The 27,670-nt window shown below is 46.2% G+C and overlaps 1 protein-coding gene across 8 annotated transcripts in view; it reads right to left on the bottom strand.

Annotated features, from left to right (window-relative positions):
- LOC138569187 (ankyrin repeat and fibronectin type-III domain-containing protein 1-like) overlaps window positions 1–27,670 on the bottom strand; it is a 2,784,778-nt gene that overhangs the window by 280,302 nt on the left and 2,476,806 nt on the right. For all 8 annotated transcript variants that reach the window (XR_011303172.1, XM_069646931.1, XM_069646929.1 and 5 more), the window contains one exon: window positions 13,287–13,481. Coding sequence is in view for 7 of the 8 variants with exons in the window: in XM_069646931.1 (XP_069503032.1) it covers window positions 13,287–13,481 (195 nt within the window). In the remaining variant the exon portion in view is untranslated. The remainder of the gene's footprint in view (window positions 1–13,286; window positions 13,482–27,670) is intronic.

The following is a 27,670-nucleotide window of genomic DNA, read 5'->3' as shown; positions in this document are numbered from 1 at the left end:
AGTGGCACGATATGAGTCTGAAATAGGGATCAACAAAGAATCCATTAAAAAGTTTATTGTGTGACACCTTGATTGGGGTGGGAAGGAACTCCCCAGTTGAGGGTGGCCTCTCAATAAACTGATGCAATTGATGAAAGGTTCCATCCTCAAATATACCAGGTAATGCTCCTCTTAAGGTAGTCAGGAGTAGCCCATGGAGGCCTTCTAAGACGATGCAGGGAATTGTAAACTGAATATAATACTCTTCTTGGAGTCAAAACAGATCTAACTAGAGCAACTTGCTGACACTGCCCCACACAAAATTGTAAAGAGCTGGAAAGCGCTCTTTCATTTTTTTAGCCCCATATCCTTGGAATCATTTGCCTTTTTACTTAAGAGCAGAATATCACTCTCAGTTTTCAGGAAATCTCTTCAGACCTTCTTTTTTACCTTAATGGATTTAACTGCATTTTACTGATCTTATTTCGTTTTTAACCTGATCTTTTTATTTTTATTTTGCATATGTTTTTAGATATTGTTTTTATTGTTTTTGCGTGTTTTACTTTGTTTTTATTATTTTGGTGCATTTTTACTCTAGTGCAAAAATATTAATTTTCGCTCCATTTTTGCACAAGGGCAAATTTTGCCCTAGTGCTAATACAGAATGGTATTAGCACTAGGGCAAACTTTGCCCTGGTGCAAAAAGGCATAAAAAATGTATCTTTTTAGCCCTAGGGCAATTTTAGCCCTGTGGTTTTAATGTGCCAAACTGCATTTGTTGAGATGCAATGTTTTTTTAATGTGTTCCAGTGTTTTAAAAATAGGGCACACTTTGGGCCTAGTGCTATACCGTGCAAACCTTGCACTTGCACCGGTGCAAAGTTTCTGTAATCTGGGAGTGCATTGCAGCAATCCAAGTGAATAATCACTATATTCCCTGCTAGAACTGCAAACATGTCTAGTGACATGGACGGACAAATGGCACCGAGCCACCTGATATTAAAATATTAACCGTTTGGAATAGCCTGGACCTTTATCAACTGTAATATCTAAGCATTTAACCTGTGATAACAACTTGACAAGTTTTCCAAAAATCAGTGAAGATGGGATGTGAGGAGAGTTAACTATTATCAGGACCTCCTGCATCATCCCCTGCCTGTGATGAAGTCGGAGAGAGTACGTCCAGTCTGAGTTGTCATTCAGGCTTCATGAATGTACAGTGAAACATATTTCAGTTTAGCTGCAACTGCTTTTGGGAGGTAAAATGAAAAGGCATGCTTAACAGCTCTGGAATGGTGAGAATGGTTGTAAAAAGTAGTCAAACTGTCAACAGCAAAAAGTAGAAGTATCCAACCCCTGATAGCTAGACCTCTGGCAGAAAAACACAAACAGCTACTTCGTAGAGACCAGTAGGCAGAGTGCGTGAAACAGGCAATACCCATAACGAGCGAGTGCCAGGAAATGGTACAACAATGCCCTCTATCTACAGACTGTTACATTGCACATACAGTTGGTCCACCCGCCAGCTTCCTTCATCAAAAAAGCATTGTGTACGTGTGCTGGCTTGGGGCCGGCTCATGCCCATATAGCTGGTGTGATGATGTGGAGTGTATCATGATGCATTGTGAATAAAGTAGGCTGGCTCGTGCAAGCGCGAGGCCTGTCTGTTTTCAGACACCTATTAGGTGCCTGTCTTTTGTGGTTGGTATGGCCTGCTGTGCAATTCTGCATCATTGCTTAACCAGTGCTGTGTAAACTATAACAAGCAACAAGTGAGTGGACGAGCCAAGGCTGGCATTGCCTACTGCGCGGCTGCTGATGGTGTAACCGCATCTGGCACAGCCGAGGTGAGGTAACTGCTATGGCCCTGGTGTGGGCCCTCAGGCTAACATGAACTGAAGACGATGCAGGCCACAACTCCTTCCCCATTAAATGCGTCGTAGACAGTTTTGCCACAGGGTGTTCATGCGGCGGTCATTTGAAGTGCATGAGTGCTAAGAGTCACCACACACTCCATGTATATAATTAATGTCTTTTGCCCACACAGTCCCAGACTACAGAGTTGCGTGTGCTACTTGAGCAACTGCAACCCAGACATGTGGGGGATGTTCACCCACGCCCGTCTATGTCCCCCAGGCAACTGGCACCTGTGGCAATAAGAAAATCGAAGGAGTTCATTGTCTCCAGAGCTTCTTAAAGTCAAGGCCCCAGAGGCGGCCTATGGATCCAGAGACAAGAAATGTATTTTGTGTCCATGAGAGAGGACGCTGAAAATAAATAAACCCTTCTATGTACAGTAGTAAATGAGGTCCCTGAGATATTTAAAACACTATGCCCCGCCAGTTCCTCATGCATGGCTGTGATACATGCATTAGCGGCCTATTTCAATCCCCTGGTGAATGCAGAAGCACAACTTGACATTCACGCGGAGGATCATCGATGGGAATGATGAAGCAGGGACACAACTTATACCAGGGCGCCTTTGGCAAAGCAGAGTCTCTGAGATCCAGTATTCAGAAGTCCCGGCAAGGCCGGTCTCATGAAGTAGCAGACTTTGGAGCACCACAGTTGGAAAACGGGTTAAGGACACTCCTTCTAGGAGAAGGGTTGTTTAGAATGTCCAGTAGACCATGCCAAGAGGCCATCTACGTCGTGCGTACCCAGTCCAACATGCACAGTAGCCAGGCCTATGCAACTCCTGCGGACCATCAATGCGTCCCCAAGAGTGATGTTTGGCAAACAAACAGACGCGCCGTAGATGTGGTACGCTAAACCATATTGTCTGAGCATGCACATAAAAGAACCTGAAAACGCATCCTCAGTCAGGGCAGGGACCTCCAGCTCCGTACAAACTGGGTTCTACTTAACCAAGGTGGGGAACAACACTCGTCTCTGGTGTGACGCAGGAGAAGCACTGGATATGGTGCACTTTGGGTTCGGCGTCTCCATGGTGGATGTTGCCAGTCTCCTGCACCTGCACAAAGGGACTGCTGATTCGTCTGCCCACCAGCTCACAGAGTAGAATGTGATGGTACACAGAAATGTCTTCTTTACACAGCTGCGACAAGCACCCCGGCCTGTTTTTATGTGTGCTGCTCCATCCATTTGGAATGTAACATTAACCAAGCTTCTCCCAAAACGGACAGAGCGATGGCACACTCGTGTTGCAGTTGTACACATTAGTGCCGGCTTTCTTTGACTTCATTAATAAAGTAAAGCGTGCCTCCCAGAATTGAGCATTTGCGAACTTTACTCTCTGCAATGCTTCACTTAAGCTTGCAACGAGGACTGCTCGACTTTAAAAGAGTTCCGTATCTTGCTTGAACAAAACGCTGGTGCACGTGTGACACGCTGGAAATCATTTAGCATGTGCCGCAAATAGCGCACAGAACCGTGACCACTAACACATGTGGGGCTCATTTTGGATTACCCACATACACTGCATGGAAGAGACAGCATAGAAATGTATTTCCGTAACAGAAGTTTCTTGTGCAATGGTGACTGTTTGCATTTTAACGCGGTAATCATTGTGTCCGAATGCCAGTGTGACGGTGGCATGGCCTGAGCTTTTTGGATTTTTGGATTTTAAAAATACAATGGCGCAAGTGCATCTGTCTCTGAAAGTGAGGACTGATAACCAGACCCCACTTTCATAATGCTCCATGCTAAAGGCACTGTGCAAACATGTAATTTTGCGCAGCCTGTCTACTGACACATCTCAGCAGCTCCCTTGTGAATACGTTTGACAACATAATATGTTGTCAAACTAGTACACAAGTCAATGATTGTCTGCAAACAGCTTTGTTATATGCATCCTTAAAGATAGCCTGCACTCCTGACACATATTAAAGACAACATGTTGCAATTGATTATTGCCAACAGGCCAATGAAATCTTCAGAAACACAGCAGTGTCCGAAAATGGAAGCCTTCGCCTTGGCGGTTCGGAGCACATGAAGTTGGCGATGCACCATTGCAAAATTAATAGTAACAGATTTTCTATAATTTGTGGCAGGGTGCAAGCACTGTTTAAAGATATCCAAGAAAGTGTGCATCCCTCCTTTAAGTGTCTTCAGGACAGCATTCATTTAACACAGCAGCTTCTTTCATCATTACAAGTACTATTTGCGGTATCCAGTTATTTTATCGAAAACATTTTTTCGAAATACAATTATGTCGAAAACATTTTGCCGAATTTCTTTTTTCTCGAATGTATTATTTTTTAGTTTATAGTTTTTTTGTTGTTTCGTAAGTAAAAAAAGGGTTAAAGAAAACAGGGGGTTAGGGGGAACCCCCCCATTTTTTTAAAAAAAAGACTTTCAAAATATTTATTTTCAGCGAAATGTTTTCCACATAATGGCATTCGAAAAAATGCCATTTGAATAAATCACTATAAACCACTATTTGCTTATAGACATTATTTTATACGGTGCTAAAATACCTGGGAGTGTTCCAGGGTGGTTTAGAGTTCCACTTCGTCAATACACTGCCACACTGTGGTGCATGTGCCATCAGCATGTGGCGGTCATGTGCAATAGACAGGGCATGTCAAGGATATGGGTGGCCATTTCCTACACAGCTATTCTGTTGTACACTGTGACTCCATTTTGACTTTTTTTTGGAGATGCTTTATGGGTCACCAGCGCAGTGGCATCTTTAAAAAGCCTGACACAGGACAATGCCAGTCTGGAAAGAAAAGGGCACCCGCAGAAATAAATAACCTCAGCATCAGGAGTAAATCAAAGCAAAAAGGGAATGATACCCTGAGGTGCAAACATATATGATGTCAATAATCTGGTCAATAAATGCTGCCCACGAGGGTCTGAATGAAAGTTATGCAAAGAAACACGCTGCGCCCATGCTCAGCAAGGAGAGGACATGGGAACGATCATAAAAAAGAAATCATTTCAATTGGAAAAACATGTATAGTTAAGATATCATCAACAGAAATGAAAAAGCAATTATGTAAATATCACCAATGTGACTGTTACATACCACCAGCAAATCACAACAGAGACTTAAAAAGTACAGGTACAAACACATTTTATACAATGTCCAAATATTACATATAAATACCTGTCAATGTCCATGGTTTTAGAACAAAAGTCAGCACACAGAAAAAAATCAACTAGTTTCGGCGGCACTTAAAGTTGTGGTCCGCCTTCCTCAGGGTGAGCAATTTAGAGTACATGGAAAGAATCATGGTGGTCCACCTTCTAATGGATAAATGTGCGTCAACCGCATATCTCGCCATGTGTCTATTGGCAATTGTAGAGACACATGGGGCAGTTCGGGGAATATGACCCCCTCTTTGTTCTTGATTCTTTTAATTGTCTGCGTAGCAAAATGTAGTGCGTGCGGCACCTTTCCAAAATGCGGGGATGTGAATAATCCAGATAGAAGCGCGGATGCAAAGCAATATCGGCAGCAACTTCAGACCGACAAAGTGGTGTGGCAAACTCAACCCGGAAGGAATCCAATGTCAGGATAGCTTCAGGTGTATAAACTCCCTCTACCTGTAACCCCCACCAGCCGTTCTTTTGTATTAATATAATACCATACTGAACCCAAATTTCCGAATGTACAAATATAGAATTGTGCACTGTTAAATGCATAAAGTACAGGCATAGTAACACATGTTTACATATTAATTCCATTGATATGCTTATGTAATAATAATTATATATATATATATATATATATATATATATATATATATATATATATATATATATATATATATATATATATATAAACATATATAGATGTAATTACATAATTATATAATAAAACAGTTGTGCCATACCAAACTCATACATACATACAAAAACATAGAGCAGAATTGATACTTTAACTGAATAAAGGTCTCTGTATCCAAACGGGGAAGAAGTGGGGCGGTTAGGATCTCATATGGGGTTGTGCGGGGGTAGGCTCTTATCCCATTTGCTTTTTAATGCACACAAACAATACCTTTCCCCCCAGATGATTCGATCAAACATCTGATGTAAAAGTAAATCTGATTTATTTTCAATTCTTTGAAGACAAATGTTAAATTCTGGGCTGTGATTCCTATACAGACAAACTCATTGGAGAATGCTAACATGGGAAATGTTGTCATAAATGTTCTGCCTTTTGAAAACATTAGCGCCTTCACATTCCACAACGCAAGTGAAATCCTGCACGTCATTTACACATTTATAGGTTTTCATAAAGGGTATGGCATGAAAAGGCTTTACTATAATAGATGTATGTTTATGTCCCTTAGGATCACTGGCTATAGCACACTGTTAATTTATTGTCAAATATCTAATCAAGAGCTCTAAGGAAAGATAACATAACTAAGGCTGTTTTTATTCTGCACAGGTACAGCACTGAAGATGGATAGTAGGTATAGAATAAATCACAAGCCCAGGGATATTTCCCTGTGCAATCTTCTACACTATTGATTTTCAAACTGCCGATAAGGAAGTGAAAGGCAACATGAAAAGCAGTCATGCCCCGCACCCGAGAAGAGGCAGTCCAAACTTCTACGTCACCTCCTGTTTGTACTAGATGAAAAGCAGCCCCAGACATGTCTATGACTCACTGGGAATCTTCATTGAGGTGTTGCTTGGGTCTCTAGGAAAAGCAGGCTTTCTTGAGACTAGGGTTACGGGTGGTAGATAGGCTTGGGAGAAGTTCCCATTCGTGGCATAACCAGAGTTCCCTGCTGAGAGAATCCACAATCGTATTGTTGATCCCTGGCAGATGGAAAGGAATCAGAAACATGTGTGTGACTGCCCATTTCCACTGTACCTGTGCTTCCGTAGACCAAATCGGAGACTGGGTCCCGCCCTGCTTGCAGATACAGAGCATGGTGGTGGTGTTGTCTGTGAAGATGCGAACTACCTTGTTCTGCAGCTGCGGTCTGAGGTATTTAAGGGCCCAGAACACTGCCCTTAACTTGAGATCATTGATGTGTAAGAGTTTTTTTATGGAAGCCAAAGACCTTGGGTGTGGAATTCTCCAGTGTGGGCTTCCCAACACTCTAGGGAGGCATCCATGGTCACTGTGGCTTGATGTGCCAGAAGGTGCAAAGGTGCTCCCTGAGTAAGATTGGGCTGCCGGTTCCACCATTAAAGAGCTCGGCAGAAAGATGGCGTGAGGTTAAGCTTGTCTTCCCAGGACCCCGATATCTGTTGCCAAAGGGCATCTAGGAACTCTTGAAATGGACTCATTTGGAGCCAGCAGTGTGGGATTAATGGTTTGCAAGATGACATCATTCCCAGGAGGGACTTGAGGGAGTGGACTGGTGCGATTGGCAGTCTCGATAGTTGTTGGACCTTGCTCAGTATTGTCTTCACCCTCTCCTCTCAAGGTGTGGTGACACACACACAAGAGTGTTGAGACGTGAGACCAAGAAAAGTGAATATTAAGTGGGCTGTAAGCATGACTTTGCAAAATTCACTGAGAACCCCGGGGATTCTTCTTCTAAATTATCGAAAGCATGGGCGGACCCACGCAGGCGCTTCCCCATCCTAAAGGTTGATGCGCACCTAACCCCCCAATCATTATTTAGCTCACATAAACTCACAGTTCCTCCCACCTCCCCGTCTGTCTCACAAAATCCAACAACACACTGCTCTTCTTCCTGCCACTCACCCCGTCACCTCCCAACAAAGCCTTCCCACTCAACTCAGCCACACCCAGCGCAGACAACCGAACCCTCATCAATTCTCTCTCTGCAACATGTCTCTCACATCTAAGTAGAAAATGTCCCACAGTCTCAGGCACCCCACACACCGCACAGTCCCTCGACTCTCGCTTCCCCACTCGGAACAGACAGTCATTCAGCCCCACATGCCCTATCCTCAATCGGTTCAGCAACACCTCCTCCCCCCTCCTCCATTCCAGACTTCCCGCATCTACCTTCTTCGACACTTTCCCACAAACACCAAACATCCACCTGCCCTTCACCCCACTCACCCACCTCTCCTGCCACTCATCCATGACCCCGGGGATGTCAGACACCGTGTGGTATCCTCAGTCTTTCACGTTGCTAGTGTTTGAGATGGAGCACACACCAACCAGTAGTTTAGGACGGGTAAACATGGATGCCTGGATTATGGAGGTGGGCTGCCACTGAAGCTAGGCACTTTGTGAAAACTCTTGTGGCTGACTTCAACCCAAAAGGCTAGGGTTTGAACTGGTAGTGCTTGCCCTGGATTTGAAATGAGAGGAAACACCTGTGCTTCTGATGAATGGGGATGTGAAAAAAGGATCCTTTTGGCCTAGAGATGTTAGGAAATCCCTTTCTTCTAGAAGGTCTAGGATGTGTTGTTGCGTTAGCATGCAGAAACTCTGAGACTTGAGGAATTTGTTTAACCTCCTAAGGTCAAGTATAGGGCTCCATCCTCTTGATTTTTTCCTTACCAGAAAGTAACTGGAGTACACCCCAGAGCCGTGGAAGCACGGTGGTACAAGCCCGACCACTCACTTTTGGATGATGGACAGCACCCATTTGTCGTTGGTGATGTTCTTCCACTGTGCAATGAAGGTGGCAAGCTGCCCCTACTGGGGTGCTGAGAGTTGAGTCACTTTGCTGAAAATGTTGGTCGTATATGACCTCTAAATGAAAGGCACCCCTGCCAAATGAGTGGGCAAAATGGTGTTCTACAAAAGTTGGTGGGGGGACAAAAAACAGTGTCCCCTCTAAAATTAAGCCCATGGGTGCTGAAGTGTGGGGTTGGTTTGGTGGCTTGGTCAGGCCTGTTTTAGGGCTTGACCTATGGATGAGGCACCACATCTTCATTGGTTTCTTGGGTGGTATTGGTGCAGGATGTTTGTGGATGGTAGGAGGAGGAGGACCTGTAGTCTCTCGAAGTTCTGGAAAACCTGTCTTTCCCTGAGAAAAAGGATTACTGGTGTTGTTGTAACGTGCCAAGTGAGTTGCTGTTTCCATGTCGGCCTTGAGGGATTGAAGGGTCTCGTCCACATTCTTTCCAAAGAGGCCAACGCTGTCAAAAGGCATGTCAACTACCTTGGACTGTATCTGGGTTCAAAAAGTTGTGCCTTTCAACCACTCTTGACAGTGTAACACTCCTCCATTGCCCAGCTGGGTGAACCCTGTATCCACTATGTCCACGGCAATTGAGATGGCAGAGTTTGACACCTCTTCCACTTCATGCAGCAATGTAAGTGCTTCATCCCATCTGTCATCAAGTAGGAACTCAAGTGTTGGTCCAAGTTTGAACCAGAGTTCACTGTCGTAGTGAGAAAGAATCACAAGTGAGTTTGCCGCTTTGATGGTTGTTGCGGCTGTGGTGATAACTCTCTAGCCAAAGGTGTCTAACTGTTTTCCCTCTTCATCTGGAGGCACCATACAGGAAAGGTTATATGTACAGGCATTTGGGTGCTGAATCTGGGATATTGTACATTTTCTCAAAGAGATGCTTCTTAGAGGATTTCTCATGACAAGGAAGCTATCCTCCCAAATATGTTCCTTTACTGGAATGGCCACCATTGATTTCCAGGAATATTCATGTTGTTGGTAAAAGAAACTCTCCTTTTTCTGTTCTTCTGGTAGAAGATCAAAAATCTTTGCAGCCGGTGGTATGAGGACATGGAGGGAGTCAATCTTGTCTGGGGGTGAATCTCTTGGCAGTAGATCTGTTGGCTCACCATCATGTGGCGTCAGATCTTTAAACCTATTCATGGAGCGGGTTCCTAGGGAACCATCCGATGGATAGACATCAGCTTCGTTGGCAGTATATGTGAGGGTGATGGGTGGTAATGTTGGAGCCCCTGGGAAAGGTCCTGAGGGTGGGGGAGGATCTAGGTTTTCCCTTGTAGGGAACTCATGGGTTTGCCCTGGAAAGCTCCGAAACTATTGTCTGTAGCATATCCATTGACACATCTCTCAATCCAGAAGGTATGTCCTTTGGGACAGGAGGTCCTGGAGAAGGTTGCAGTGTCAATGGAGAAGCTGGTGAGAGCCCTTGATGCAGAGGAAGGCCCTTCTTTGGTGGACCTGGTGAAGGCAAGTTATGAACAGCTTCTCCATCGTTGTCTGAAGACATCACCTCCCGGAACCTCCATGTCCAAATAAGCCCTCTGTAGATGTGCAAGAAGGGCCATGGATGGACAGGGAACTGCAGGCGGTGCATAAGGAGCCAGTGAAAACAATGTCTGAACACGCATTGGCCTGGGGAGGTATGATAATGCGGATGGAACATCTGGTCACAGAAACTAACTTTGGGAATGTGGAAACCAAGGGCCTTTGTACAGGCATTGTTGACGATACAGACGTGCTTGGTGATGGCATAGGCCTAGATGGTAATGATGTTGAAGGACTTGAGAATTCGCCCTTCTACAATTTTTGAAATCCCTAGATTTTTAATTTTTAATAATATACAACGATGCATTTTATTTTGTTTTAGAAATGGAATTTTCAAAATCCGACAACCCTTTGAAAATGCTCTTTGCCCAAAACATTATAGTGCACACAGGTGGCTTGCTGTCACCTGTCTATTGACAATTACAGAGCCATATATGTTGTGCAACGAAAAGTTCTGACAGTGACCTATGCATCTTTGACAGTTGCAGGGACAACAAGGCACTGGGGTGGGGGGGGCAACATGATTGTGTGATCCATGTCCCTTCTTTGCTCTCTTCCCCTGGGAAGATTCCTAATGAGACCTCGACCTCTTTGAAGAGGGAGTGCACTCTAGATGTCTTCTGTGCCTGGCAGAGGCATAACTACAGACAGAGGTCAAGTCAGAGGCCCTGACACCTTCATCCAACCAGGCCACTAACTTGCGGTCACAGCCTTTGCAGGTCTTGGATGTGATTGACTGGCAGATGAAACAGTTGTTCAAGTTGTGGTCCAGATATAGACAGTAGAGACACTGTTCATGAAGATCCTCGACATAAACATTCTTCAGATTACATGTCGAGCACACCTTCAAAAGGCATTTCTTGCTCCTTTCTGTCATCTCGATGGATTCCTGATAGTGAGATATGGCAGAGTGGCCCCTAGTCACAACACTTTTCGGATTCTTGCAGGATCATATAGTAATGCCAAGCCAACCCCCAGCCAATTGGCCAACATAAACTGACGACTGAAGAACCTAGAGATGAGTGATGGTTTTAAGTAACCCAGCGGATCTGCATGCTCACCACTTAAATTAGGCTAACATACAGGTCCATTGGAATTTTTGCAGCCATACAAGACAATTTCTGCCTAGAAACAGGCCAAACTGGTTAAAGGATGAGATACGGCACACGGGTAAGTGCCACTTACTTTTAGTTAGAAGCATTGTTGATATATACAGAATTGTCAGTTGAAAGTCTGATCAGACGTTCAACTATACATCTTATTCAACAGACTCCAACAATCTGTACACCAATGCTGAGTTATCAAATTTACTTTGTTACAATTTCACATGGGATTTTTAGGACATAGTACACTAGGTATACACATGCACCTCACAGCTAATAAAGCAGTACCAACTACCTAGCTCACATGCCCCATTTATATGGCCATAGGTATCACAAAATATATGATCACCTTTGGGACCATCCAATCATTGTTGGATATGACAGCATTGTGGGTGCTTCGCCCCATCTATAATAGCAACATTGTTTTTTTAGTATTGTCCCAATCCCAAGTCACTTTCAGCTTAGAATGAAGTGGAAACATAGTCTACGTAATAGACACATGTTTGTTAATCATTCAAGTGTGTGATGATGGAACCATAGTATTATTTACTTGTGCTTACCTTTGCATTTTGTTTGGATTCCTTCTCTCTTTTTTTCCCCATTCTGTTTTTCCTGCACCAAATCATGATATTGGTATGTATGATTTATTCCCAATTTCGGTATTGTCACTATTAATTATTGTCATTGTCATGATTACATCATTATAACAGACTTGATAAAGACCTTGTGTTAAAACACGTGTTGGCTGTTTCCGAAATAGACAATCACATTTGCATCAAAAAATACCAATCTTCTAGGAACTTAAATTGCAACCGCAAATCTTGTTGAAATGTTAATTTAAGGGCGAGCGCGAGTCATAAGTGTAATTGATCAAAACTGTTTACTGATATGAGAGTGCAATTATGAAGCCACATCAATCTGATATCACACCAGTGTCAGCTCTTGTGCAGGGATCATATGCGACAGTACTGCTATGTATTGGCATCTAGGCTGAATATCTCTGCAGCTGCCAGTGGAATAATAGCCAGGATGCTTTCTCTGTTGATTCTCAAGTAAGGAGGGAAACACCTTGCCCAGGGCTTAGACACCATTAACCAGCACGTCTCCCGGGGACAGTGATTGAGAGAAAGTACTGAAATAACAAAGCTTGCCTAATACCAGGAAGTCAATCACTGGAATGTCTTTCAAGCCAGCAAGCATGGGGAATTGGAGGAGTAAGAGCAGCTATGTAGCGAAGGCAGGCCTGGAAAGGGGTACCTCCATCTTAAATTCTGTTAGGGATCTCTTCCTTTTCCTGCCCGCTCCATTTTAAGCAAGCAAAGCACTCTTGGTGTGACGTTAGAAGGTACAATGCACTTGTTACAACAGCAGGAATTGCTTCAATGTGAAAATGCCCCCAGGAAAATATAGTCATGTAAAAACGTAGTCGGTAAAACGTTTTTTAAAAAATGTACTGGGCAAACCCTCTCACCCTTAGAGGGGAGAGGCCAAGGGGGTGGGGGGGTAAGGGGCCTAGGAGCTGGCCCCCAGGCATGATCACGCAATACAGTATCTCTTCAGGGAACCCAATCCTGGTAATTTGCATAAAAGCAAAGAGCATTATTGGAACATACGAATGTCCATAATTTTTTATTTCAAACATGTCTTATAGTGGTTCAGTTAGACACCCTTTTGAGCGAATAATGGAAGTTGGGTTGTGCAGTTTTGATTGGTCACACTACTCGCAGTAAGAAAAAAATGTCTTTACATTGCAGGACATATATACCAGTTCGGACAGCTGCACCAAACATGTGCAACTTCAGTTTCCCGTGCTGGTTTAAACGTGGGTTGCTTGTGCGCGTTGGCATTTGGCTTCTAGGGAGTCCCCTGATCTGAAGCATTAGCACATGCACAAACAACCTATGCTTAAACGTAACACAGCTTCAGAGCAGATCGGTGAGTGTTGTGGGCATGCCTCTGGGAATGGAGTGGTGCTCTGTCTTCTTCAGGCCCATTTCCAGTGCTGGGTAAAGGATCTATATTTCTAAGAATGCATCATTAATGTGTACCCTACCATTAACCCATACTTTGTAACATTCAAGAGTAAATCACTCGGTGCAGTGCTACTTACGGGCATGTTCAAATCCCGCCTTCATGCGCTTGTAAAGCCGGTAGCGCCACTCCCAGGCCTTGAGCTGTTTCTCCTTCTCTGTGCAGTCGGTGGTGGGCACTTCGTTCACCACTTGGGCGGTTAGATCGTTCACCCTTTGCTCGGCTTCACGCACCAGTGTGGACAGATGCAAAGAGCGGCTCTCCAAACTCATAACTGGCAATTAGAGAGTTAAAAGTAAAAGTTACTGTGGAAACTCCAGTACCACAAGTACATGTGTAGATTTCAGTAACATAAGAACATGTGTAAGCATCAGTACCACATGTACATGTGTAAGCATCAGTACCACAAAAACAAGCATAAACACCTTTACCAGAAGCACATTGTATAAACTCCAGAACCAGAAGAGCACGTGTAAACTCCAGTGCTACAACAACATGGGTAAACTGCAGCACTGCAAGTACATGTGTAAACTCCAGTACAACTAGTATATGTGTAAGCCTCAGTACCACACAAACCTGCATAAATACCTTTACCAGAAGCACATTGTATGAACTCCAGAAACACAAGAGCATGTATAATCTCCAGTACTACAATAGCATGTGTAAACTGCAGTACTGCAAGTACATGTGAACATTCCAGTACCAAAGCCACACGTGTAAACTCGAATATTACACGAACATGTGTAAACTCCAGTACTTCAAGTACAAATGTACATCGCAAACTAGTAGAACATGTAGAAACTCCAGTACCACAAGCTCATTTGAAAACTCCAAAGCCTAAGAAACACGTGTAAAATCCAATACTACAAGAGCTTATTTAAAATACAGCACTGCAAGTACATATAAATCCCAGTACTACAAGAACACGTGTAAACTCCAGTAGCACAAGTATATGTGTAAACTCCAGCACTATAAGTGCATGTCTGAACTACAGCGCTTCAAGTACATATAAATCCCAGTACTACAAGAACACGTGTACACTCCAGTAGCACAAGTATATGTGTAAACTCCAGCACTATAAGAGCATGTCTGAACGACAGCGCTGCAAGTACATATAAATCCCAGTACTACAAGAACACGTGTACACTCCAGTAGCACAAGTATATGCGTAAACTCCAGCACTATAAGACCATGTCTGAACTACAGCGCTGCAAGTACATATAAATCCCAGTACTACAAGAACACGTGTACACTCCAGTAGCACAAGTATATGTGTAAACTCCAGCACTATACGAGCATGTCTGAACTACAGTGCTGCAAGTAAGTATGTACATCCCACTACTAATTGGGCATGTGCAAATTACAGTACTGCAACTACATGTATTAACTCCAGTACTATAAGGTCATACGTTCATTCGCATTATCAATTATCAAAGACCTATATCACAGAAAAAATAGCAACACAAGAGTAGACAGTTTAAAAGAATTATAAAACATTCAACCAGTGTATTTGCATCCACTGTGCTTCACTGGCACCATTCACACTTATAATGTATACTCAGTGTCCATCATTGATGGCTGGCCAGACAGGAAAAAATCACTTTGCATCAAAACCTTGTAGAAACCAAAGAGAGGTATATGAAGAAGATGTTGGCAGCACGAAGGAGCCCCCAGAATAAGAGCAATAATGAACAGTTATTACGTACAGTAACGTGTCCTTGCAGTTAATTCTTTGTTATTTTACCAAGATTAATAAAGCATTTTCAAAGCAAAGTAAATTTGGAATTAGTGACCAGACATACCAAACACAAGATTCAAGGAAGTGCGTCTAAAGAATAAAGTTGTTTTTTTGTATTTTTTCCTTTTCTTTTTTTTTTTCTCTTTTTGGATTGTACACATTGGGCCTCATTACGACCCTGGCGGTAAGTGTTTAACGGCGCCGTAAAAGGCTGCGGCGCCGTTAAACACTTAGCACCTCACTACGAGGTCCCTTTGCGGGACCCGACCTTAACGACTGGTCTATACCAGCCGTTAAAGTAAGGACCCACAAAGGGACCTTGGTGCTAAGTACGGTGCCGCAATTTGCGGTACCGTACTTAGAGCCTTCCCCATTCCCATAGAGCCCTATGGGGCGAAAATGGGAATGGGGAAGGGCCATGGTTCAATGGGGAATTACCGCCGCCAACCTTGGAATGGGGTGGTAATTCCCCATTGAACCATGGCGGACCCGTTACAACACCGGCACCAACCATGGTGCTAATAGCACCATGGTTTAGCGCCAGTGTTGTAATGAGGGCCATTGTATACAATTGTGAAAGATTTATTTCTATTGTAGTTGGAAATCAAAACACAAAATTTAAAATAAATAGCTTGGCGAAATGAACAGAAATGTGCGCCTAGCATTCACAGAGCTGCGCTTACAAAATGGAACAGCCAGGTGACTGATATCACAGTTCCGTAAAAGGCATTTGACTTTGAAAAGTCACATAGAATTCGCTCTCTACAAGATGCTCGGGGCTTTCTGAGGGAGGCACATCCTTGCATCTGCCATCAATGACTGGCGCTTTCCACAATGCTGGCAGGGAAAGTTCAAGAAAAGGAGTTATTTGCATGGCAATGTGGTTCCCCAAAGTGGGTACCTTTCATAGATTCACATGCTTTGAATACTGTCCCGTCATCAGCTGTGAACTATTGTGTCTGCTGGGTTTTATACAGCGCACACTTAGTTGTGAAACACTGGAGTGCAGTACAACAAGGTGAAACATTGATATAGCACCCTATAATGACTGCAATTATTATGGCCAATAAGACTTCAATTGGATGTACATGATGAAGAGGGATACGGAGATTGACAGGGTTTGGATACAGGCCAGAGATGGAAAGGCGGTTCCACTCTTGATTCAATTGTTGGCAGATATGCAGTTGTGCTCCAATTGGAGCTATATCCCTGTGAGTTTCACACGTTCTAACCTTGCCCTCTTGAGTCCCAGCATTAGAATCAGGGATTGCCGCACTAGCTTTCTTCTGCTATGATAGAGGTTGCAAGTTGTGTTCCATCTGAGAAACCCCCATTGGCAGGAAGTCATTACGCAACTCCTCTCACACTTTCCCCACCTTTTGCCAATCCACCAAAAATATCCCAATACAAAGCCAAGTAATGAAGCATCTCATGTCACATTTTTCCTTACTTTTTCTAGGCCAATTTGTATGGGCGTAATAAGGCAATTTGATTTCAATGTTTCTGTCTTTCTCTCCAGGATTCTACACTTCTGATTTAAGTCTTACTTTAGTTTGCAATACATGTCAGCTGCGGACAATATCCATCAAACAGAGAATAAATAAATTAATTGGGTGGCCCACTGCATAAACAAATGGGTTCCCAGATTGAATGCTACAATGGCAATGAGTAGCCTTATTTATTTATTTATTCATATTTTTAAAGCACGCAGCAGCCCAAGGGCATCGTGGCGCTGTTATATGTATACATTACTGGTTACAAAGGAAGGCATAGTAGTTAAAATCATAATTGCATTACGGTTCAACTTGAAGTTACATTGTACATAGCAGTTAGTATAAATTTGCATTACGGTTCATCTTGTATTACAGGCACATGTAGGATAGTTTGTTTAATGCAGCTTGTAGGTTCGCTGAGTGAGGGGGGATTGAGTGTGGGGGGCTATATGAATAGCGTGGTTTTGAGGGATTTGCGAAAGGCAAGTAGGGAGGATTCTGCTCTTAGTGCATTGGGGAGGGCATTCCCGAGTGTTGGTGCTATGCGGGGGAAGCCAAAGCCGCTGGCGTTGGCTCTTTTTATGGAGGGTACTCAGAGTTGGTTAGGGAGGTGGTTTCTAGCCTGACAGGGCTAGATGGACAGGTTTAACACCAATGTCTCATGGACCATAGCATATGAATGCTTAGCCTGTGAATCTAATGTTGGCTGTTTTATGTCCTGGCCAGTGTGGGAGAGATTATTAGCTTCTGCGTCTGTAGGCCATGTTCAGATTTGCACATGTATTCGTGTACCATATCTGCTTTACCCACCCACGTCGTTGGGGAAGCTGGTTCGTTTCATGCATATAGGAAATTGACGAACGATGGGGGACTTGTAAGTCACAGCTTTTTCTCCAGCATTGGATCTGGCGTAAAAGCACATGCTTTAAATACACTATAAAGCAGAAGACAAACAAAAGACAAGGAGAAAAGATGCAGGGGTCCAGGATGTCCCACCAAGAAATCAGTTCTTGTGTCCAGGGGTGTTGCTAGGTCTGGAAAAGATTTGGGGCTATGCTGATGTCAGGACTGTCGGTAATCGGGGCTAGCTAGCCTTTTGGTTGTAGCTCCTGAGCTTCTATCCGGGGGTACAGCCAAAAGACCCAGGGGCTTTAGCTCCCTTAGCCCCCCTAGTGACACCTCTGCTTGTGCCCACATCCAGACAGTAGTGTCCGCTGGCACTGCATGCATAGTGTTTGTACACCACGCGCCTGCTGTCTAGATGCTTTGCTGATGCCATGCAAAGAAAAGGCAGCGTGAACACCCAAGGTTGCAGTTCTGCTTCCAGTGAAGTCGACCTTTACAGGCTCTTCGAGCAGGCTGCAGCTGAATGACAGTGCTTAGTGCTTACAGCTTTCCACCAGGCAGTCACTACTTTCGTAGAGGTTGCACCAGAGTGCACTGTCCGAAAGCAACAATGTTCTGGTTTCCTGAAGGTTTCTGTTTCGTCAATAATCATTTGGGGAAAAAAAAAACATTGAAAAAAGGACTGTCGATGTTACAGCGTCGCACCCTCGTCAGTATGATAACGAAGAGTCCTTCCTTCATGTAGGACATACCGTGTGCCTTCTGCAGGAGTTGATTGGTTCTTGAAACCCTCGGCCACGGTGACCGTTTGATTGATGGGTGATTTGTATACCTCTGTTGGTAATACAGGTGGATACAATCTGAGAACCACCTACTCACTGAAGAAACCGGTGTATGGCTCCCTCCCAGAGAAAGCTTGCATTTCACAATTCACAATTTTGTTGGGACACTTATGCCTGAGGGGCTTTCATGTCAAACTATAAAAAGATGACAAGGATGCAGAGGTAAGATAAGATGCATTAGCGAGCATAATTAAATATATGTATAAATGTTGCAGTTTTAATGATGTAAGCTGTTTTACAGGTTGTGCATATAATGTTGACCCTGTGCACCTGTGTAAAGAGGTGCGTTAATAGCTTTCCAAACACTGCTTCATTCCCAGGGTGCCACAGGCTTCGAAACAATGGCAGAAAGCATCAACAGTGCCTCAAAAACTCTTTGAGAATTGGGTGTAAAATTAAGGCAGGTGACCCAGTTTATCTTTAAAATGGACAATCTCTGAGGGTTGGACTTGGAGGGGGTACATGCTGAAGAGGTGCTTTGACCAACTGCAGAAGATAAGACAAGAGCCCATAGGTGCAGCAGCTAGGGGTGTCACCCCTTCACAGAACGACATGAGCAGAATTGTTCCCCTTTTTGATAAGTAGGACAAGTAGTGGGAGCCCTGCTAATAGGACGCACACGGGCCTGCATCATATCCTTTCAGGTACCGTGCGCTAAATAAAGGTCAGAGACATGGGATTATGGTTGAACATGTTTCCTCTTTCCTAGAAACTATCTGGACTGCAAACCCAACAAGTTCAGGTTCTGCCATGAGAGGTTGAGTCGGTTTGGGTACAAGATCTGTCTGCGCCAAGTTGGAGTCAGAGGTATCATGTTACATGGAGTGTGCCAAAGTCTGGCGAGGACCATTGTGATCAGGTAAGGCTGTGAAAAACCAAAGACATTTCTTCCCTGAATAGGGGATCCAAAGGGTTTGGTCTGTGGATGCCTAGTTGTGCTCTCAGCTGATGCGGAGTCTGCATTTGGAGTTCTGCCATGTCACAAAGAAGTCTAGATCGGGTGTGCATTTTTGAGGTTTGCTACGGCAAATTAGGCACTGGTGGTATCAATTGGAGCAGGGATCTTCATGGCCTTGTATGACATACAAAGACAGAGATCCAACAGCGACCAGGGATCAGGCAGGTTGTCAGAACAAGGCGCATAACCTGGGGTGCAAGCCCAAGACATCACATCTGTAAGATTTAGGAAAATGGACTATGCCCAATCTATTCAATGAAGGAGTAATTCTCCTGGAGTAACCCCTGTGGTATCGCACAGAGCCACAGAGTTAGGAGAGCATAACATATTACAACTCTCTTGTGAAGATGTTTGGTTCAAGATAGATCAGATGTTCAGAGGTAGTGTATTCCAGATAGTGGGTCCAACAATTAGGAGTTGAATTGCCAGTCATAATAGGGTTCAGTCCGGGACCTATCTATGGATTCTGTTCAGACAATAATGTGGGGCTTTGCCATGGATGGCTTTCTATACCCGGCAACAGATTTTGAACTCAATTATGGCTGGCAGCCATACAGTAAAGGAAAATCCTGAGATGCCGAACACAGTCTCCTTTGCAAGTATCTTAGCAGTACCTGACCAGAGCATTTTCTGGCATGCTTAGCGACTGCTGCAATACTCAGACCTTGTATTAATGAGGGTTCTCCTCAAAGCAGCCTGATGAACTGTAGACACAAAGTGGAAACATGCTTGTCTCAGTGGATCTTGGAAATAAAACCAGATCCAACAAGTATCCCAGAAGATGTCTTGGCTCTTTCCTTTTATTTGAATCTTGTGCAGTGGTGGAGAATGTTAAGTGATCATTTATGGGAGGCAGAAGATTTAAGGTGGTCATACTGCCCAGCCTGATTATCTCTGTTTTCCTGCACATTTAGATCCAACCGGTTGGCTTACATCCACTCCTCCACCAATTCTGGACAGCATGAAAAAATGGCCAGAGATGTAGACCTAATTGACATTGCTGTGTGAGTGGCAGGTTATGCCAAAGGAGGAGCACGAGTGGAGTAGACAAACACATTGAGCAGGACTGACGCTAAGAAAAAACTAGCAGCAGGCCACAGGTATTGGATTGCCAGGAGAAAAGGCAAACGCCCAACTAAACTGGAGTGGTTTTGTTAAAAGGAGGAGAAACAATGCAAATGATGTGTGTCCACTAACTGTACGGCTGCTGTCATGCTTAGTCCTAGGAGACCAAATGCTGATCTCCGAAAAGGATGTATGTATTCTGGGAGAGATACCGCTAAGCAAAGGTCAGAAACCTTTGGCTCTCCAGATTTTTTGTGAAAAAACAAATCCCTTGACCCCTCACAATTGACTAGTTCAGCTAGGGCTGATCGGAGTTGTAGTCTGAAAAATCTGGCGATCCGAATATTGCAGACATCTGGGAAGTTATCTGCATGATGGAACTGGTTTCAGGCATCCTGAAATTGTTACTTGAGAAATATATACCATCCTGTGACACAACTAAACCAAACTCTCACTACAAACAGCAAATCACTGAGTACCCAAATGATTAAATACCTCAAGTACCTTCCAAGATTCAGAAACTGCCTCTTGTTGCTACTAATTTGCTAACATACCCCTACTAACTGACTCAGTCCATCACAACCCTCTACAACAACATCCTTAGGGCGAGTCACTGCCACTCCTTTCTTGTCCCAATCAATGGCATTTTAAAGTGAGACGTGTCATATGAGTGACCCAGCCAACCATGTTGTTTAATATAGACTGTTTCTACAGCATGGAGTACCCACAAGTCCGCCCAGCTCACAGATGATCAGATCACTAATCAGTGATGTCAGTTTGGGCCCTGGCAATGTTGGATTTGTTTGCCCGAACTCGCGGATGATCAGAATGCAGGCCCTAGAGAGGCTTTGCCCCCACCCCACGGACAGCGGAGATTCAGGAAGGTGGCCAACACACCAGTCAGTGTCCGTAGCTTGATGCAACCAGGCGAGGCATGTGGCATTGAGTGTCACCAGGGAGCAGGAACAGGGGGAGCTGGGAATTCCTGAGAGCAGCTTGTGGGAGGGTCATGATAAAGTGACCTGATTGCTGTAGTTAAGTACCATGCTGGATTCCACTGATTGGTCAGAAGATAGTTTATCACAGTTCAAGGCCCTGATTCATGGAATATTGTGCATGTAAATGGGGATTTGTGTGCCATTCTACCCGTAAATCCCTGTTTGACGAATGGGGATTTGCGGGCAGAATGACCCGCTAATCCCTGTTTTGCACGGAAATAATTCCATGAATCAGGTCAAAAGTAAGGAATTCATTTATTTACAATAAGACACAAGGACACTCACAAACCACTGGACCAACCACACGCCAGACAGCTCTGCCTCCATCTGTCATACCTTGGAACACTCCCCCAGTACTTCACTAACATTCCACACTAACATTCCATACATGCATCCAAGCATCCTAATAAACAGCTTACATTGAATCCAGACATTCAAACATCTGGGAGAGCTGATAACTACACATCAGTCAGCAGCGGCTGTTTTTTCGCATTAGCAGTTGAAACATCTTGACAACGGGCATCAACTGACACTGAGGCAGAGGAGCGGGCAGAGCTGCGAATACCTGAGGGCATCTTGAGCAAGAGGCATGCCTGCCTGATTACATGGGAGGGAGCAGAAAGGATTTAGAGATGTGGGCGACACACCAGTCAGTGTCCATCGCTTGACACGAGCAGGCAAGACACATACCATCGGTAACATGCGGGAGGAGGAGCGGGGAGAGCCGAGAATCCATGAGGTCAGCTTGTGGGAGAGTCACACCCACCTGATTTACCTGGGAGGGAGCCACAGAATATCAGAGAGATGGCGGACACACATTTGGACTACTGAATGAGCCAGTGGAAAAGGCAGATGTGTTTCCTGTGGTCTTTTCACTCTTGAAGAAGCATTTGCTGTGTGCATTGGGGTTGCCAGAATTGCATACGATCAATGAAGGGAATGATCCAATTCACACTCCTCTTCTCCATCACAAGTCACTCAAGGATACATCCGCCAGTACAAGAAAGTGCACAGGCATGGCAGCATGACAATGAACATCCATCCAGACCAATAGAAGTGGGTGCACTCTCAGTTCCTCCCAGTATCTCCAGTGGCAGAGGGGGAAGTCTAGTTAGATTTCCCAATAAAGATCAGAGAAGGACAGCAGACAGAGTATCTGAACAGTGGGAAGGCAGTAAAGCGTATAGGTCTCTGCCACCCACGTCCACTGGGTCAGATAGTAATGATGATCAGATGGATAATGTGGACAAAGAGAATTCTGCATCAGAGCCCTGAGCATGGAAAAAGTATTTCTGTTGGGCGGTAGTGATACTTAGGGCCTCATTACACGGATGGCAATAAGGGTTAACGGTCACCGTTAATGGTACCGGTGACCGTTAACCCTTACCGCCTTACTACGAGGTCCCTTTGCGGGTTGGAGACTTTAACGACTGCTTTTTGCAGGCGTTAAAAACCAACCCGCAAGGGGACCAGGGAGCTAATTACGGTACCGCCCTATGAGGCAAAAATGGGAATGGGGAAGGGCAATGGGGGAAGGGGGAATTACCACCCCACCAACCTTGGAATAGGGTGGTAATTCCCCTTTCCTCCAAGGTGGTGCCGGTATTTTACTGGCAATGGACCAAGGTGCTAACAGCACCTTGGTCCACCGCCCTCCATGTAATGAGGCCCTTAGTGTAAGAGGAGTTTGGTGCCACCACAGATGCAGAGGCCGTAGTATTAACCGACGCTCGCCTGCCACCTATATACAGGCTATTTGTGAAACTGACCTCCTGTTGTAAATCAGAAGGCAGATCACATCATTATGTGGCATCCAAGGCTCTTCCGGCACCCCCACCTCCTGCACCATCTCTCGCACGTGAATCCAGGCTCCGTGCTGCTAGCCCGCTATGAAAATCAAACGTTTGGTAGTACCCCACAGAACATAAAATGCGACCATATCTAGCCCCACAAACACTCTGCCACAAGCCAGTGTGCTGATGGACGGCGGCTGTATAGCTGCCTGGTTATCTTATCTATGGGGTAACATATGTGGTGGCACCATGCACAGAGAGGAAGAAGTCAAAAAATCTGAAGGACTTACTACCTAATGCCATCAGACAAGTAGCATACCATCAACAGCCCACACAATTACCCTTGAATATACTTGGCACTTATAGTAGAACACCAAGCTCCAGCCACCGCCTGCACTCCAGCTACCTATATCATTGCCACTGCCCCCATCCCCCTGCATTGTGCCAGGGCAGTGTTGTGGAACATTTGATAATTGCAGGAAATATCACATTTACCATGATAGACAAGCTGAGTAAGCCCAGCGGAATTGGGAGCTGATTTCCTGCGCCACAGCAATCATTTCTTTGACAGGCTGACACGTGGCAATATATCATGTGGCCAGCAGATGAATGACATGTGCAAAGCTACAGCCAACCATTTGTTATTATAAAGTCAGCTAAACCATAAACTGACACAAACGTTCACACTGTTTTAAAGAAAGTAAATCTCTTAATACCACTTGTTCTAACAATCTAATCTTTGTGAGTGTATCACATGGAAAAGGGGATGTTCTTGACTATGACGTATAAAATATGCCAGTTTAAAGATTGTAACTTTGCGACTTGGTGGATCATTTTGGGTTTAATATCTGCCTGATTGTGATCCCAGTCCTGACCGAAATAGCTTGAGGGCGTGAATGTCACTCTGCACTATAGGAAGGAGGTTTTGAATTCTATATGTCAATATCATCAACATTCACTTTTGAGTGACAGGTATGACCTGCTTTTTTAGCATTTGTTTGTTTTCCTTTTAACACGCGTATGCGTGTGGGTGAGTGACTGGGCACCCTGTGTGTTTTAACTATGGCTGTTGCAGCATTATAATTCAGTGTTCCTTTCCTTGTATTTGCACAAAGAGCCGCAGGAAGGTGCCTGGCTTCCTCCGCAGACACGCTCTGCGGTCTGTCTTCTATGTCCTCTCCCTTAGTGTGAGGGACTCAGATCTCCTTAGCTCTCATTAGAGCGCTGACTCCCTAGGCTGCACACCGGCAGGTATGACCTGCTATTTTAGCATTTGTTGGTTTTCTTTTTAACACGCGTATGCGTGTGGGTGAGTGACTGGGAACACTGTCAGGGTAATTCATAGAATTTCGCAGAAAAGTGTCGCAAGCGGCTGGCGCAGAGTGTCCGCGTGCGATTGACTGCGCCAGGCACGTGCGCTAAAACCGATTTCCGCGCACAGCGTATTCATGGATTTTAGGCTCCCAAACCAGCCGTGGCGCAGAGTATCGCAGCGACCCTGCAGCAGCGCCAGTAACGCCCCCAAGAACGCCCTCGCGCAAGGAAAAGCCATCAAAATCGCTAAATCATCGCAAAGGGCTGCGCTAACTCTGGACCAGTTTACAGGGCTGCCAAACAAGGAACGCAAAGCGGGTAACGTGCATATCAGGGGTACGCGTGAAGTTATACACGCGATTAGCCAGGGTACGTGTATTACAGGGGTACGCGGGAAGATTAACACGCGATTGGCCAGGGTACGTGTATTACAGGGGTACGCGGGAAGTGTAACACGCGATTAGCCAGGGTACGTGTATTACAGGGGTACGCGGGAAGTTAAACACGCGATTGGCCAGGGTACGTGTATTACAGGGGTATGCGGGAAGTTTAACACGCGATTAGCCAGGGTACGTGTATTACAGGGGTACGCGGGAAGTTTAACACGCGATTGGCCAGGGTACGTGTATTACAGGGGTATGCGGGAAGTTTAACATGCGATTAGCCAGGGTACGTGTATTACAGGGGTACGCGGGAAGTTCAACACGCGATTAGCCAGGGTACGTGTATTACAGGGGTACGCGGGAAGTTTAACACGCGATTGGCCAGGGTACGTGTATTACAGGGGTATGCGGGAAGTTTAACATGCGATCAGCCAGGGTACGTGTATTACAGGGGTACGCGGGAAGTTTAACACGAGATTGGCCAGGGTACGTGTATTACAGGGGTAGGCGGGAAGTTTCACACGCGATTAGCCAGGGCACATGTATCACAGGGGTACGCGGGAATTATCACATGCGATTTGGCTGTGTACGTGTATTACAGGGGTACACGGGATGTTTTACACGCGATCCGGCTGGGTACGTGTATTACAGGGATGCGATTTGGCCAGGTACGTGTATTACAGGGGTGCGCAGGAATTATCACACGCGATTTGGCTGGGTACGTGTATTACAGGGGTGCGTGGGAATCATCACACGCGATTTGGCTGGGTACGTGTATTACAGGGGTGCGTGGGAAGTCACACGCGATTAGGCTGGGTGGGTCCTCACAGGTGTTCCCTGTACACCCTCCACGGCCCCTGCAGGCAGCCTACAAAACAGGGGACTACCCTGCACACCTGCTCATGTCCCCCTGCACCCCCACCCCCCAGCAGTGCAGGGGCAGCCTCCACCAGGCCCCCACTCATGTCTCCCACCACCCCCACCCTCCCGCCACCAGGGGCAGCCTCCACCAGGCCCCCACCCATGTCTCCCACCACCCCCACCCTCCCGCCACCAGGGGCAGCGTCCACCAGGCCCCCACCCATGTCTCCCACCACCCCCACCCCCCCGCCACCAGGGGCACCCTCCACCAGGCCCCCACCCATGTCTCCCACCACCCCCAACCCCCAGCAGTGCACGGGCAGCCTCCACCAGGCCCCCACCCATGTCTCCCACCACCCCCACCCCCCCGCCACCAGGGGCAGCCTCCACCAGGCCCCCACCCATGTCTCCCACCACCCCCACCCCCCCGCCACCAGGGGCACCCTCCACCAGGCCCCCACTCATGTCTCCCACCACCCCCACCAGTGCAGGGGCAGCCTCCACCAGGCCCCCACCCATGTCTCCCACCACCCCCACCCCCCCGCCACCAGGGGCACCCTCCACCAGGCCCCCACTCATGTCTCCCACCACCCCCACCAGTGCAGGGGCAGCCTCCACCAGGCCCCCACCCATGTCTCCCACCACCCCCACCCCCCCGCCACCAGGGGCAGCCTCCACCAGGCCCCCACCCATGTCTCCCACCACCCCCACCCTCCCGCCACCAGGGGCAGCCTCCACCAGGCCCCCACCCATGTCTCCCACCACCCCCACCCCCCCCGCCACCAGGGGCACCCTCCACCAGGCCCCCACTCATGTCTCCCACCACCCCCACCAGTGCAGGGGCACCCTCCACCAGGCCCCCACCCATGTCTCCCAACACCCCCACCCACCAGCACTGTGGGGCACGTGGCCAGCAGGCAGTCAGGCAGCAGCAGATGGCAGGTGGGAGCGTGCTCAGGGCTCTGGGGGGCAGTAATTTGGCCTCCTGGCCAGGAGCGTGGTCTCTCGTGTGTGAACGCGTGGACAGCCTGATAGGGAGTGAAATCCCACACGTCAGCAAAGGCCCTTAGCGCGTAAACCCGTCAACAGCATATGCGCACCTATAGTCACCTGCACGTGCAGGAAATTGTTGCGTGACACGTCCCAGTGTCAAAGCGTGTGATTGGTGAAAATGGATCTACACGTAGAAGTGACAAAGCGTGTGATTGGTGAAAATGGATCTACACGCAGAAGTGACAAAGCGTGTGATTGGTGAAAATGGATCTACACGCAGAAGTGACAAAGCGTGTGATTGGTGAAAATGTATCTACACGCAGGAGTGACAAAGCGTGTGATTGGTGAACGTACACGCTGCGTAAGTGACGCTGTACGTGTGGGCCTGTATATAAGGTACATGTAGAACACCATTTCCTTGTACGTGCTTTTCGTGGAGAGCGAGTGGGTGAATTCTGTACTTCTTGTCGTTTCACACGCGATTTACTTCACGGCGTTTCCAGTTCGTATTCCCTGTTACCTCTGACAGCTTTTTCTCTTTTTTCTCTTTTACTGGTTTACCTGGGCCTGTTCCCTCAAACAGTGTCCCCTTCTACTGTTGTCCTGTCTTCTCAGACAGCGTACACATCTTCTTTTGGCGGGGGTTTAGCCAGCCAAACGCGCTCATTTTTCACGCTCTTTTACCTGGCAGACGGTGAGTCACGCACGTATCCAACTTCTGTGCTTGCCCCGTGTGTAGCCTACCCCTTCAGAGGTCATTCTAGGCTGCGTGTGACACGCATACGTTCATTCTTGTGTTACTGGGTGCCACAGCGTAGTGCAGGTTTTTCTTTCTGCACACGTGGTCTAGGAGGGGTTGCTTGCACGTCATCTCCCTTTTTTGGGCCTCCTGTGCGTTGCGTGACCCGTCATCCTTCCCCAGGGGTTACAATCAGCCGTGCTAGAGCACTAGGGTACAATTACCATCTGGTACCCAACCCCTTTGACCCCCAATTGCCCAGGACAATTGTCTACAGCCACTCCCATAGGCACATTAATATCAGTGCCATGGCTGGGAGGCGAGGATTCCGTAAGGGTGGCAAAGGTGGAAGAGCCACAAGTGGTGGCCGTGGTGGATCCGGTAGGGGACGTGGTCGTAACTTGCAGGGTGAGCCTGTCCCCCCATGTGTGGAGAACCAG

Source organism: Ambystoma mexicanum, chromosome 2q (genome assembly GCF_040938575.1).
Source record: "Ambystoma mexicanum isolate Mex_15411 chromosome 2q, UKY_AmexF1_1, whole genome shotgun sequence".
In the NCBI taxonomy this organism is placed as follows: Eukaryota; Metazoa; Chordata; class Amphibia; order Caudata; family Ambystomatidae; genus Ambystoma; species Ambystoma mexicanum.
The sequence above is the reverse complement of the archived record's forward strand: the minus strand, read 5'-3'. Positions and strand labels throughout refer to the sequence as shown.